We start from the raw sequence: 14,866 nt of genomic DNA, 5'->3' as shown, positions 1-14,866 counted from the left end.
GGCAAGAGCAGCTTTGCCTGCCTGTGCAAGGAGGCTTTAACCTGCAAGGTGCAAACAATTATAATTTTTCTTCAGAAATATTTTAAAGTCACAACCTTTAAAGATGTTGAAACCTGTGCAGGTCATTGTGGGAGCTGTACAACTGGGACCTCGCCCACTGTTTTTGTTTGAATCAGCACAGGTACCTTTGGAAAGAGCTGTGCTTTATCATTCACCAGAACCAGTTCCTTTATCCCCTGGTGTTGCCATCTGCTGGTCTCAAACGTGGTGCAGATTGACATGGAGGAGCCTGGAATAGCTTTTGGCCAGACTAAAATAGGAACTGCAGCTCAGGGCCAGGGCCTGATCTGTTAGTGTGGCACTCCCCATGGAGGTGGTGACACAGGGCAGGATCTCAACACAGTGCTTGCTCATCAGAGCCTGCCAGGAATGCTTTAAAGGCAAGAGGAGGGAAAAAAAAAAGAAAAAGGGAGGAATCAGAAGCTGCTGATGATGTGTATTTACAGCACAACATCAGGACAAGGGACATGAAATTGAAATGCCCTCCTACAGTTCTGGTTTTATTAAATTTTATTATGAAATTAACTGCTGTAAACAGCAGTTGTGCTGCCTCATGGTGTGTGGCAGGAGCAGTGTCCCCAGACCCCGGTGCTGGACACCCCAGTGCTGGATACCCAGTGGGGCTCCAGCGTGGTGATGGGAGCTCTTTCCTGCTGTTGCTGGAGCTGCCTGGCGCTGGAGATCATCATGACCATCCCTCTCCTGCAAGTCTCCATGAGCTGCTGTGGGAATTGGGCCTCAATTGAAATCCTCATGAATGTGAAAAAAACGTCTGGGGCAGCAGCAGCGATGGGTGTCTCGTGCTGTGTGTGGGGCAGCAGGCAGTCCTTCCCCCAGAGCAGTCACTTTGTGCGGGGCCTTTGCTCAGCCTGGGATCAGAGGTGAGGAGGAACACTGCTCCCCAAGCATCTCGGGGGCTCCCCACTGCCTGCCTGCAGCCCCTTGGGTGCCCAAAGGGCTCCAGGAGCCCAGCAGAGCTGTGGGGCAAAGTGGGGCTGTTGCCCTCCCGGCACTGGGGCAGGTAGAGGCAGCAGCCTCTGGGGCCTTGTTTCTGTAAAGTTTCCAGAATTGGTGGTATTTAGACCCTCGTGACTCTGGTGCCTGGCTGTGAAAGGAGCCTGCTGAATGCACGCCTTGTTTTCTGCTTTCTGCCTTTAATGCACTTTAGCAGCAGGCTGGTGACGGGCCTGACACGCCGGCTCCGCGCACGCTCCTGCGCTCGGGGAGTGCAGCATTAATAACACACTTCCATGCATCATGCCATTTTTAAGCATGATCGTTATGATAAAGGGCATATACTTAATTACAGGCCTGCTTAATTACAGCTCTGTTGAAGCTCGTTTGTTTAGGAGAGTGCTAATTGCGCTGCTGAGCCTTTGGCTCACCCTGCTTTCATCTGCTGCTTCGCTCCCTCGTCCTGAGCGCGGGGCTGAGGGCTGGGGGAGGCTCTGGGGGCTGCAGGGATGCTCTCGCTCGGCGTGGCTCAGCCTTTAGATTACTTTACAAAAGCTGGCGTGTGGCTGATCAAAGCGGGTTTCTGTCGGATAACAAATGCAGATGGTCTTCTAGGTTTAAAACTTCCTGGATTTGGTGATGCTGCTTTTCATCTGTTTCCTTTTGTTTCTCTTCATGCTGTGGCTGCCACACAGCACCTTTGATAACAAAATACTCCATTGGAGAGGGTTTTTAAATCAAAAATAGACAAAGCAAATGTAAAAAGCTAAGTATTCTTAAATGGTCCTTGTTAAATCACTAATCTGGTAACTAAGTGGTGCTGGTAGGAGTTACAAACAGCAAGCAGAGAAATGCTGGGTTCGTGGGCACAGATCCTTTCTGAAAGGAAACCCTATTTGAGGATCACAGTGGGGCATTTCACGGCTTAAATTTGTGTTAATTTGAACTTTTTATTTGTTTCAGAGCTGAAATTTAAAGACTTCAATGTTAGAGGTGTAAGTGTAATAAAGGGGGTGTATCTGCCTCAGAAATATGCCCTTTTCAGTCTTGTGTGCAAATTGCTGAGTTACATGTTTTAAAAATAAGTGTCTCCCTTGTGCTGCCACATCTCTTGGCAGGCTCCCTATGATGTCTCCAAGGTGGTGATAGCAAGACACACTGAACATCATTGCACTAAGATGAATATACAAGACAATAAAAAGGCAAACAGTGCTCTGAGTACCGTTAAGGTTGTGCTGCAGAGAGAGCTGAAGGCAGTGACATGAGACTGTGCCATGTGCCATCATGTCCTCATGTCTGTCCTTGTATTCCATTGGTTTCTGTCCTCCAGACGTGGTTTGCAAGTGTTTGAGCTCCTTTGCTCACTGTTGAGTTTGCACTGGCAGCAGCCAGGCCAGGGAGGGCACTTGGCCCCAGGTGTTTGTCGTCATCCTGTGCAGTGGTAGCACTTACTGCCTAGTACACAGGTGGTGGTTCTGACTGCTTTGGGGTACAAGTCCCCTGAACCAGCTGTTCCTTGTTCTCTTGCTCAGACACCACCCAGTGTGCTCAGCTGGTTCGGTGAGGAGGTGGTAAATAGATGTGTGTTCTCCTTCCAGTTTCAAATACTGTCCTGCTTTGGCAGCTGAACAAAATTGGAAAATGCAAAATTGACACCATGAAATTGTATATGGATAGAGCAGGGAGGATTCATTGGATTCCTGGTTTGGTAGGGACTGACCCAGCTATGTCTTAAATGGAAAGAAACCACTGGCAGGTTAGAGGGAAGGAAAGGCTGGCAGTAACATGTAGGAGCAATCAGTCATGTGTCAGTGCTGTGAATACTTGATCTGTCACTGGGAATGTGAGAAGTTGCATGTCAGAAATCAGCTGGAAATGTGACGTGATGTCTTGTCCCTTTCAGCAATGGATGGAGTGCCTTTTATGATTTCGGAGAAGTTTGCCTGTGCTCCTGAAGGGGTGAGTTGCCTTCATTGTTCTCCCAGTGTCTGAAATTCATTGTTTCATGGAAAGCGATCACAAAACATCAACAATATTACCTGCTTCTGGAAGCTTTTCTGTTGTGGGGCCAAATATATAACCAGTGCTTGAGATGGGCCGAGGTTACACATCACAGTAGTTGCCCATTGGGTGGGAAGGGCTTTTGCCAGATCACTTCTAAAACTGAATTGTCCTGGGATTGGAAGATTTATTGCCATCAGAAATAGGAATGGCAATGGGACTCCCTGGTGCTGGAAGCATTTCTAATTTCTTAGCATAGATTGTAAAGAAAGCTGCAGATGTGGAGTTCTGGATTTGACCTGCCATGGGGATGGCATAGTGCCATCAGCTTTACTACTTTCCGTTGGCACCCCAGAAGTTCAGGGCAGTGGTAGTGGCAGGGTGCACCCCAGTGCTGGCAGCTGTTGGAGGCTCCTGCCTGGCTGTGGGGCGAGCTGGAGAGGGCACTGAGTGCTGCCTGCTTGGCACCAGGCACTGCGGGGCCACACCGGCAGAGCATGGCAGAGTGGAAACCCTGGTATGGGCTCAGAATGACATCTGAGTGTCACTGGACCAGTACTTGTTAAAGTTTATGATCCAGAGCTCAAAGATCAGCATCCCACTACCAGTTCCTGAATCCATCCGATGCTAAACCAGTATCTCTTTAAAAATCAGTTTGCAAGAAGCTGTTAAACCATCAGCTGTGTCTGATTTTTCAGTAGCACTCTGGCTTTGTGCTTTCTTCTTCCTGCTGACAGGGGGTTTTGCACAACCCTTGCTTTCTGAAAGGGTTGTTTATGGGCCGTTATTCCCAGAAAGATGGAGTCCCTGCTGCGAGGACAAATGCAGAGAGATTAGGTCGTGCTAATCCTCCCAGCGGATCCTTTAGACACCATTGCCACCATATGGTCACTTTGGTCGAGGCTTCCCACAGCCAGTGCCTCTCACACCTCGCTGCTGCTGCCACAGAAGTCCATGGGGTGTTACAGACTGTGTCCTGCAGCGGGAGATGGTGGCAGATATCTCTGAGGCGGAGATGAGTGTCGGCTGTCCCGCCGAGGGAGAAAGGCATTGGAGCTGTTGGCCCCAACCCGCTGCTGCTTCGCTCTCCTGGTGCAGTGAGGAACAGGGCCATCCCTGTTTACAGATGGTCTCTAAGTCTCTGGTGATAGAGTGTTTGCTGACTTTAAACAAAACAAACCCAAAACAACAACAACCACCACCACCCACCTAAATTTGACATTGTTTCTTTGTTGCCAGATGCAGCCAGTTGATCTCTTGGGCATCACAATCAAAACCCTTGCAGAAATTGAAAAGGAGGTAAGTAGTGCCATCCAGCACTGAGCAAGTCACAAGAGCTTTGTTTACTTAGTTGTAAGATACCTTCCCTTATGGAGAAGGCTTCTCTTGTCTTTCCCAAATCACTGAGGAGGGATAAAGTCAAGCAGTAAGCTCAGGATCAGGGATGTCCTCTGTGATCCGTGCTGAGTGAACACGCTTTAGGTGGTGCATCTAATGGCAAAGTTTGGGGCCCTCTGTTTAATTCCAGATGTCTGTCTTGGTTAACCTTTCTCATGAATTAACAACACATACTGCAGGCAGGAAGGTGCCTCTTGCATGTCAGGAAGGCAAATGGACTTGACTCAGCATTATCAGTGAACACCTTCATCAGTTTTCAGTTTGGTGATGCTGTTAAGTTGTTGTCAGGGGAACTGGGCTGTGTTTCAGTGGGTGTGAGTGTTTGAGGAGCTCCGGGAGGAGGCAGCCACCAAACCGAGGGTGGTCCCAAGGGACCATTCTGTCACGTGGTGCTGAGGAGCTGCCTGCTCTGCAAAGGTGGCCTCGTAGACCAGGAAGAAATTTGTCTCAGCAGCACGTACTTCTTCAGGCACCATTGGTCACAAAGACCTTCTCCTGTGCCAGCCAGCTGGGTTCAAGGCAGAGAGTAACAAGATGACATCACAAAACTGCCAGACTACTCAAAGTTTCTCCACTTTTTGATTCCAGTTGTGACTCCAGTTGCCTAAATCAATCCTCTTCTGCCTGCAAGTTTTGTCTGAGTACAAGAAGAAGGTGATCGGCTGCCAGGGCTTTTGCAGGCACGCAGTGGGCCTGCAGTGGTGGCTCTGGAGATGCTGCCTGACAGAGGCAGTGGCTGACAGAAGCACCCGTTGCCTCAGGTGCTGCGGTCCTGCCACATGGCACATGTGCTGTGCCTCTGCTCAGGACTGCCTGCGTCTGTCAGGAGGAGCCCTGGGAGCCCGGCGTGCTCAGGGCTGGCAGCCCCTCTGTGTGCCTGCCTCCTTCCTCGCCCTTGCTGGGAGCTGGCCAGGGAGCAGATGGTCTTTTGGCCAGAGGGGAATCCAAGTGGTGCTGGATTTGCTTCTGCAGCATCTCTGTGTGTTACCTGGTGTGGAAGAGGTCTGGCAGCTTGGGGGCTGCCTGGAGGGCTGGGCTGGACTGTGCAGCCCTGCCTGTACCCTCACAGGCCTGTGGAGTGCAGGGACACCAGCATTGGAATCATTTGTGTGGGCCAGGGAAGAGAGGCTGATACCTGCTGGCTCTGCCACAGCTCCTGCTCCATCATAGGCTGTGTGCATTCCAGAGTAATGAAAAGTATGTTTATGCAGCCCATATTCCTTGATGAAGCATCTTGTCTGCACATAGAGAGCTACACATATAAATATTGTGAATTTCAGCATGGCTTTATTTCCCTTGCAAGCAATAGCACCATTACAGCAAATCTTCTGGATTTCCAAAGCAGCCAGAACATTCTCCCTGGAGCAAGATGCCTTGCAAAAAATATTCCCAAAGAATTCCAAGAGTTATTGTTCTCTGTTGCCACATTTGCAGATGTATGCACCCATCCTCCAAGCTGCAGGCAGCTGAGTGACAGGACTCCACCCTGTCAGGAAAATGATGGAAATGGGCGCAAATCCTGGACTGCACCCAGGCTGCTCTCATTGCTCCAGGATGGCACAGCCATGCCCAGGGCATTGTGTGGAGATCTGGAGCATGAAGAGGTGGTGAAGCACAGGTGTGAGCGGTGCATGCTGTTGCTCGTGGCTGCTGTGGTGGGTGTAGGATGGACAGCAGAGGAGCAGAGCCCTGGCAGCGCTGCTGCCGGCTCTCCCTGCGGGGCTGTGGGGCTTTGTCCTCACTGTTCTGCCTGTCCTGGCTAGGGGAGCATCACCAAGCAGGCACTTGGGCAGATGCAGGCGACAGCAAAGGTGTTGGCACTGTCACTGCGGCTCTGTGGTGCCCGTGGCTGTGGCAGAGAGGGCAGTGGTCTGGCCACTCATGGGCCACATCTCATCTCCCTTTGAGCTTGGTGTGGAGTAAAAAGTCTCGAGAGAGTCTAATTAGTAAAGCAACCATCCAATACTCATCATTCCTTTTAAACTGACAGGGAAAGCAGTTCGTTTAACCACTGAATTGCTACAAGTTATCATGGGCTGCTCTTCACAAATATATTTAATGAAGAAGTTGTAAATCTAGAAGAGCTTAAAATTTTAATTTTCCACAGCAATATTTTTTCTTGTTCGCATGTTTGTAGTCAATTCTCCAGAGTGCAGTCACATGAAATGTTCTTTAAATGAACATATTTGCTAACTGGCATGATTTCAGTTTTTAAAACATTGGTTCCAGCAATTAGGAGTTTCCTCAGTTCCCCAGTGACTGGAGAGATTCGTCTTGATTATAATTGCTCTTAGCCACGCATATCTAATTTGTGTCTTTTTAAGTGTTAATTAGTAAACAGTTTGAGCTGACATCTTTATGCGTTTGGGTGTTGAAAAATGACGCCTATTGCGAGCGGCGCGGGGCGGCGTCGCGACAGGGAGGTGCTGCCGGAGGGTGACGGGCACAGCCCCGGGACAACCCCCGAGCCCCCGGCACAGCCCCCTCACAGCCGCCCCGCCCGGGGCCGCCCCGTTCCCGCCCGGTGGCGCCGCCCGGCCCTGCCCGGCGCGAAGCCGCGGCGCCCCCTGCTGGCCCCGCTCCGCCCCGACCGCCGGGATGGGCCGGGATGAGCTCGGCGGGGCCGGGATGGGCTCCGTGGGGCCGGGATGAGCTCGGCGGGGCCGGGATGGGCTCCGTGGGGCCGGGATGAGCTCGGCGGGGCCGGGATGAGCTCCGTGGGGCCGGGATGGGCTCCGTGGGGCCGGGATGAGCTCGGCGGGGCCGGGATGAGCACCGTGGGGCCGGGATGGGCCCGGCGGGGCCGGGATGGGCCCGGCGGGGCCGGGATGAGCTCGGCGGGGCCGGGATGGGCTCCGTGGGGCCGGGATGAGCTCGGCGGGGCCGGGATGAGCTCGGCGGGGCCGGGATGGGCTCGGCGGGGCCGGGATGAGCACCGTGGGGCCGGGATGGGCCCGGCGGGGCCGGGATGGGCCCGGCGGGGCCGGGATGAGCTCGGCGGGGCCGGGATGGGCTCGGCGGGGCCGGGATGAGCTCGGCGGGGCCGGGATGAGCTCGGCGGGGCCGGGATGGGCTCGGCGGGGCCGGTCCCGTGTGCTCGAGAGGAGCAGGACCCCCGCAGCTCAGTGCTGCACTGGTGGTCTCCCAAGCTGGGACGGAGAGGAGATGTCGGCACTGGAGCAGAGGCAGCACAGCCCCGGCACAGCCCTGGCACAACTGACATGGACCTGGCACAGCCCCAGCACACTGGCACAGTCCCAACACAGGCCTGACACAACCCCACCTTCTACTCAGATGGTATAGACCTGGCACAGCCTTGCACAACGGGAACAATCCCAGCACAGCCCTTACACAACTGGCACAGCCCCAGCACAGCCACAGCCCAACTCCGGCACAACTGGCACAGACCTGGCACAGCCTCAGCACAACCCTGGCACAACTGGCACAGCTCCAGCACAGGTGGCACAGCCCCAGGCCACGTGCCAGCACAGTTGCTGGTTCCCAGGGTCACCTCGCTGGCAATGTGTCTTGTGCCCTTGGCCGGCTGGCAAGGAGTGTTCCAAGGCCACAGGGAGATGTGTTTGTGACGTTCCAGGGGCCACAAATGGGACACTGGGAGATGTGTGGGGGGCAGTCCCCATGTGAGGCCATTGCAGTGGGTGTGCTGTGGTCACGGGCAGCTCCTGCCCCGACAGCCCCCTCGCATGGCACTGCTTCAACTGCCCACCCACCGTGGGTGGGCCACCGCCACCTCGGCCTCTCCTGGGGTGCCCTGGCAGGGGCCAGGGTGGCCCAGGGCCTGCGGGGTGCAGCCACAGCGTGCCACGAGATGGCACTGCTACAGTGCACGCCAGGCGCTGCAGCTCCTGGGCTCCATGGCTGTGCGGGGCTGTCCCTCAGTTGCAGGGGTGTCCCTCGGCTGCAGTGACATTGTGGGGGTGCAGGGATGTGTATATAGAAATTTTCACCCACCTCGTCAAACCAAAAATGTTAATTCTGATGGTACTGGCTTGTGTATAAAACCTGCCAAGGGGAATCTTTCTGAGTAGCTGCTTTATGTGCAGGATGAATATGGTCATGTTTGTGTTAATGCTGGGTTTTGAGGGAGGGGGTAAGTCCTACCTGGGGCAGTCACTGCTGTGGGGTCAGGTGATGCCAGCAGGCTCACCAGGTATGGCCCTGCCTGGGCCAGCTGCTGCTAGGCCCAGTTTTTACCACATTCTTCTGCTCCTTGTATCGTCCCACCCCAGGCATGAGCAGTGTGGCTGCATGGTCACATGCCCTGTCCTGGGCTGCATGGGTCGGTGCCCCAAGGTTCCCTGTCTCTGCTTTGCCCTGCAGTACGACTACAGCTTCCGGACGGAGCAGAGCGCGGCGGCCCGGCTGCCACCCAGCCCCACCCGCTGCCCGCCGGTCCCGCCATCCTGAGGGGCCGTCGGCCGGAGCAGGCGTGTGCGTGCATACTACTGAGCGGGACACAGGACACAGGACACCGTGCTGGGACCGTCCTGGCACACCTCCGTGCACCCGGCCACCACCGCCACCCTGCGCTGCACCACCCCCTGCACACGCCGCTCTGCGCTGGGACCCCCTTCGGCAGCTGCACCCCACACACTGCTGCAGACCCCTCTCCATGTGAGTACAGGACTGGGAGCCTTGGTCATCCCCACTTTGTAACCCTGCTGCAGGACAGTCACAGAATCCAGAGCTGTAGCAAACCCCTGCAAACACAGCTGGGAGCTCGCAGACCATCGAGAACTCTCAGCCCTGAAAGGAACAGTGAAAGGCACGGCTGGGTAACGCTGCCCAAGCTGCTGTGGAGCTGGTCAGCTCTCTATGCCTTGTGGCAGGAGGTCCCTGCGGCACTCGGTCCAGTGGCAGCACTGAGCTGCAGCAGATGCCCCATCCCTCTGCCGAGGCCTGGGCACAGCAGTTCTGCCACAGCCAGGATCAGCCCCCCCCATACACCCACTATAGTCACTGGATTTGCTGTAGCTGGGGGAGCTGGGGCCGCTGGCTCATGCCTGTCTTGGACTCTCCCTGGGCACTGGCAGGGCAGGGCAGGGCGGGCAGAGCGCCAAGGTGAAGCACCTCCGCTTTGCACAGGGTGTCCATGTGTCCATCCGGATCTAGACCAACAAACTCCTGTGTTTCTTTCCGTCTGGATGCTGGCAGCACCACGCTGGCAGACCCTGGCAGCACCCTGCTGACCCGGCCAAGCTGCCTGTGGAGCCAGGACCCTGCTGACAACTGGGATGCCATCACCTGCCCGTCACTCGAGACAGTTCTCTAATGTGCCCCGCTAGCTGCTAAAATAAAAGAGATGTGCCTGTTCCCTGGGCACTCCCAGGGAAGCACTGAACTCTGACGTGGCACAGGATGAGAGTGGGATGCATTAAACCCTGACCTGAGCCCCCTGTGATCGCTGACCTGGGCTCACTCCCGAGCCAAACGCATGTCTTGGAGAAGTCTGTTGCTGTAATAAGTTATTTACAAGTGCCCATGTGACTCCATGCTGCTCTTTCAAGTCTCTGCTGTAAAACAAAGCTACATCATGGCAGCAAAATGGCAATTTTTGAGTAAGTGTTAAAACATACAATTTTTTATATTGTAAAATAGTGATTTCCTGACCCCACTGAAATGCAATTGCCATGGTAACAGTAACAGTGTTGTCTCTCAGCCTGGGTCATATGTGTGCCCCGACCCGCTTTGCACTGCCTTGGATTGATCTGGCATTTGCTAGTTGCACAGAATGGTGACTGTCTGTGCAGGTTTTGTACTGTCAGCTTCTATTTTTTATTTGTACATATGTAAAATATTTCTTGTCCAAAGATTCATTTCTGGTTTTAAGGCACCGCACCGTACTGCTGGGATAATGAGCACAAAATACTGTAACATTCAAGACAAACTGAGTCCAGATCTTTGCTTCAGCTGCTTCCAATCAGGTAAATAATTTTCTGGAGCTGCCTCTGTAGAGCAGCCATGTGGTTGGAGAGCAGAGGCCAGTTTGGTTGCAGGTGTGTTAGTTTTGGGCAAAAGAGTTAAGGCTGTGCCATTTGCACCAGCTCTGGAGCCTCGCATGACCCCCTGGAAGTGCTCGTTTACTTGGAGGTTGCAGCAACATTTTTAGTTGTTATTTATCCTGCCGGAAAGAAAAGCCAGACCTCACTGCCAGGCTTCACAAAGGCCAGATTGATGATGCCGACATCGACAAATGAACATACCATGGCAGCCTGGTCATTCGGCTCAGGTTCACTTGAAGTTCAAATCCACTCCACGCTGTAGTGCTGTACCCATCTCATCCATCTCTTGTCTGTCTGTTTTTCTGCTTGTAATTTGTTCTGTAGTTTTCTGTGACATCCATTTATAGCTTCTCCTGTGGCTCAGTGGTCACGGCAGGTAGGCAGGACCTGTCTGCAGCTGTGCATTCCTCATAGCTTTGGGATGAGAGCTGACCTTCCCTGTTCCCAGTGGAGGAGTGAGGGCTGCGGGCAGCACAGAGCAGCCAGCACAGTCTGCAGAGCTCCAGGGGCAGTGCTTGCCACTGGGAGATGGAGAGACCGCTGCCAGGAGCCCTTCCTCAAGCTGCCTCTTCCCGTGTGAGGGCAGGGCTGCCTGCACAGCGGCCGGGGGGCTCAGGGAGGAGTCAGTTCTGAGGGCGCCGAGCCCTGCACTTGGTGCCACACTCCCTGGGTATGCCTGGGAAAATGGGTGCAGAGCTTTGAGTCCCTTCTGTGAGATTTAGCTTAGAGATAAAATTGGTGCTTTAATGTTTTAACCAACTGTTAGGTTTGCTCAGCTGCCTTGGAGATAGTGAGCTCAGCCTGCTTTGCAGTGACCTACAGGAGACACTGGGTGCTTGAAACACTGGCAGGACATGTGGCTGGGACAGGCATCTACATCTTCAGGATATATTTGTAGCTACTTCTCCTCTGACACTGGGCCAGCAAAGCTGCTTAGGGGTGCACCTGTGAAGAACCTTGAGAGGTGAGTTTGCTCTCCACAGTGCGATCCTGCACCATGGCACTGCAGGGACACCCTGTTCCAAATGCACAACAGGGCAGGTGCATTTCCTCTGGGCAAATGCAGTCAAGGTGTTTGGAGCAAGAAGCTGCAGCTGCTGAGAGCCAGCTGAGCTCTCAGCCCTGCTAACCACAGGCTGGAAAACTGGGCGATTCCAAAAGAGAGAGGGCTCAGAGCCAGTGCTTGAAAGCACAGCGAGACACAGTGCAGGGTGGTTGACTGTGTCAGCTTCTCAATCCACTGCTCAGAGGAAGCTTTTTTTAATTGCACCGCTGAGTTCCCAAGATCCAGAGTGTCAGGTCAGCATTTCCATGGGCAGGTTTTATTGGCTATTCCATAACTTTTGTACTCCCAGCAGCTCATTGCAAGGCTGGTCCTTGCATCCTCGCAGTGACTCCTCCATGCTGGCAGGTACCATGGCCAGTATGAGCATCTCTCTGCATCTTCCTCCCTGTCCGAAATGCGACTGTGGAAGTATTGGCCCGGGCAATAAATGTTCAGGGAGCCTGATGCGGGTGTTGTCTGGCTGTGGGGAAGTCTTCTGGAGCACAAGGGGAGGGGATGAGTCAGTGGAAAGCAACAGAAGTGGATTTGCAGAGCTTTACCAGATGTGCTTGGCTACCTTGCCTGAATTTGTAGAACAAAACTGCTCTCTAGGTAGTTCAATCTTGCGGCTGATGGAGAAGTTAGTTTGCCAAATTATCATATATCTGCAACAGAGACAGAAAAGCAGCAATAAGGGGTTTGCTTACTGTAAAATACACCTTCTGATGTGAATTCGTAGTGACATGCTGCCTCCTGGATCCCCCACAGCAAGAAGCTGGTCATGTGCCAAGGTGACTTGTGCCCACCCAGGCCGGGCTGTGCTGTCTGCTGTGTTAACCATAGAAAGGCAAGAAATTAGAACAGAAAGTGACGTAGAGTGTGAACTTTGTGATAAAATTCAAGTGTGAACAGTTGTAGTGGGTGTGTCCCCTGTGGGAGCACCTCGTAGCCGTAGTTCCGTAGGAGTGAACTTTGTCAGACTTTTCCTGTGGCTGTCCCTGCGTGTGCCTGCAGTGTTTGTCAGAGGATCCCTGGGAGCCTCCTGTGCAGTGAGAAGTTGCTGGTAGTCTGTAGCCTTGGGCTTGTTTGGTTTCACACCCACCACTGCTCCCTCAGTGTTCTGAGCTCTCCAGACTGAACGTGCACACTGCTGAGCCTGGAGAATTCCCTGCATGGGCAGGCACGTGCCAGGCAGATGCTAGTGGCAAGGGCATGCATCTGCTGACCTTGGAATCTCCTCTTCCGTGGGGCCCTGAGATCTCCTGGGGGGAGGGAAATCAGGATGTGGTGCCTGCAGAGCTGGCTGGTCCCATGTTGGCCCTCACCTCCCTGCTGCCCCCAGGGTGACATAGGGTCTGTCTCCCCAGATGTGCCCGTGGCCTCTCCCACGACAGCCCCAGGAGCCCAGAGAGGTGTTCCCACTCCTCCTGAAGGGCAGGCACGTCTTGCTACATGCAGATAATTACCTCAGCCTTGGAGCCTTGACTAACAGCCGGGAATCCCTGCCAGCAGTGGGAATCCCGGCAGGGCCCAGCGGTGCTGGTGTCAGTCATCCCCAGCCAGATCCCCCTGGCTGTGGTGCAGGGAGGAGGGGAGGCTGCTCCCCTGCTCACAAACAAGCTCAGTGAGGTGCTGCTCAGTTCATTCACCACAGGGAAACCAAACACTTTGGATATTCTGGTCATTTGTTACAAAATTGTTTCCTAACAGCAACAGATTTAAATGTCATCATGCAAATGGCAGAGAAGAACCTTTTATGCAGTTGCAAAGTGGTTTTCTAAGATGGTTGGGTTATTGAAAGTGATTTTACTGTGCATTAATCTTATGAATGTTACTATGTTTTATATTTATTTTAGATGACCCTCCTGTATTTTACAAAGGGAAGTTTCATTCTGTGATAACTCAGTCTGTATTCTTAATATAATTTGTTAAATGAAACTTGTTTTAATCAGTTTATTCTTTGTGCTTTGTGTTTTAATTTTCTGACTGAAATAGCTACCTGGATTGGAATGGTGAATTGCAGGGGTGGCAGCACAATCCCCTGTAGGGAACATGCTCTTGGTTTGGGTTTTTTGTTCTTGGAAATTGGATATAAAAACCCTTGGAAAATCTGTCTAAAATGTCTTGCTCCAAAGGTATGCTGTGAAGTCAAAAATAGAAGTCAACCCAGCTCAATTTAAGTGTTTTATGGGGCAGGACAGGGCAAAACCTGGCAAAACCAGTCCTTGGCACAGGGATGGTGCCCGTGGCAGTGAGGGCAGCGCTCGGCTTGGGGCAGTGCCCGTCCCATCAGCTCTGCCCACGGCCACCTGGTCTGGGCTGCGGTGGCCACGCTGGCATCACTGTGGGCAGGTGGGCACCCCCACGGGGGAATTGGCTGCTCAGCCAGGGAGAGGCCAATACCACACCACTACACTGAAAATTCTTATTCTTTATGCTAAATTATTCTTCTGAACTTGACCCCGGCTGGTGGTGCACAGTCTGACCTCTGGCATCTTCTCACCCCAGCCAATATTTCTGTCTCACTTATTTTGAGTGCTCTTTGAATTAAGGGAGATTAATACCCCAGTTCCCGACATTCTCTTCAGGCACATGTTTTTATAACCTTTTGAAAGCAGTACCACTTGTTCCACCAAAAGCTGCAGCAGCATCCTGGAGCTGCCGTGGGAGCCGTCACTGGCACCTGATTGAATGTTCTGCCTGGGGAGGAGGTGGTGTGGGGAGGACATAAACCAGAGTGGGCCCATCCCACGCCAGCCTGTGGCTTCCTGGGGTGGCAGGTGGGCACAGAGCTGCCCGGAGCCATCCCTGTGCTGGTGGGGCCTGCGAGCATCTCCGTCCATCTGCCTGCTCCGCTGCTGCCCCTGGGCACGGGCTCAGTCCTGGGCACGGGACACTGGTGGGGCTGCAGACCCAGTGCCTGGGAATGCTGCTGAGCTTCCAGGCCCACTGGCCAGGAGGACCCTCATCCTCCAACATGGGGTGGGACAGGAGCTGGCTCACATCATCCATCATTCACGGAATTTGGTTTCTAAGGAAAATTTCTAATTTCTTCTGCTCTGCTTAGTGTTTTCAGCCATGGGAGTGGCCATTCCTTTCCAGTGAGGTGTCTCCTGGCCATTCCTGCCCCCAAGGAAATCCTCCCAGTGCCCAAGGGGAGCAGCCCGTGTGGGACTGGAGCTGGCTGGTGTGGTCCCTGCAGCATCAGAGGGTTGTGTCAGGCTTTGTGTGCCGGTGGCTTTGGTGGTGTTTGTTTTCTTTTCTCCTCTCCCTCCTACAGCTTTAAAAATTAACTTGCCCGGGGAGTTTCTTAAAATCCTTTCCTTTCTCTGGAATGATGGATAAGCCATGTAACTGATTGTCATGGCCCTAGAGAGGATAAACA

At 53.5% G+C, this 14,866-nt stretch overlaps 1 protein-coding gene across 8 annotated transcripts in view; it reads left to right on the top strand.

Annotated features, from left to right (window-relative positions):
* The window catches only part of MVB12B (multivesicular body subunit 12B), a 57,525-nt gene extending 44,088 nt beyond the window's left edge, over positions 1 to 13,437 (top strand). For 7 of the 8 annotated variants that reach the window (XM_064676492.1, XM_064676496.1, XM_064676498.1 and 4 more), the window contains 3 exons: positions 2,918 to 2,973; positions 4,255 to 4,314; positions 8,755 to 13,437. In XM_064676492.1, coding sequence (XP_064532562.1) covers positions 2,918 to 2,973; positions 4,255 to 4,314; positions 8,755 to 8,841 — 203 coding nt within the window. In that variant the 3' untranslated portion in view covers positions 8,842 to 13,437. Of the gene's footprint in view, positions 1 to 2,917; positions 2,974 to 4,254; positions 4,315 to 5,001; positions 6,765 to 8,754 lie in introns of those variants that run through there. The other variant, XM_064676493.1, reaches the window with a different exon arrangement.
* Positions 13,438 to 14,866: the final 1,429 nt, after the last annotated feature.

The sequence above is a fragment of the Pseudopipra pipra genome, chromosome 20 (assembly GCF_036250125.1).
Source record: "Pseudopipra pipra isolate bDixPip1 chromosome 20, bDixPip1.hap1, whole genome shotgun sequence".
Taxonomy (NCBI): domain Eukaryota; kingdom Metazoa; phylum Chordata; class Aves; order Passeriformes; family Pipridae; genus Pseudopipra; species Pseudopipra pipra.
The sequence above is the reverse complement of the archived record's forward strand: the minus strand, read 5'-3'. Positions and strand labels throughout refer to the sequence as shown.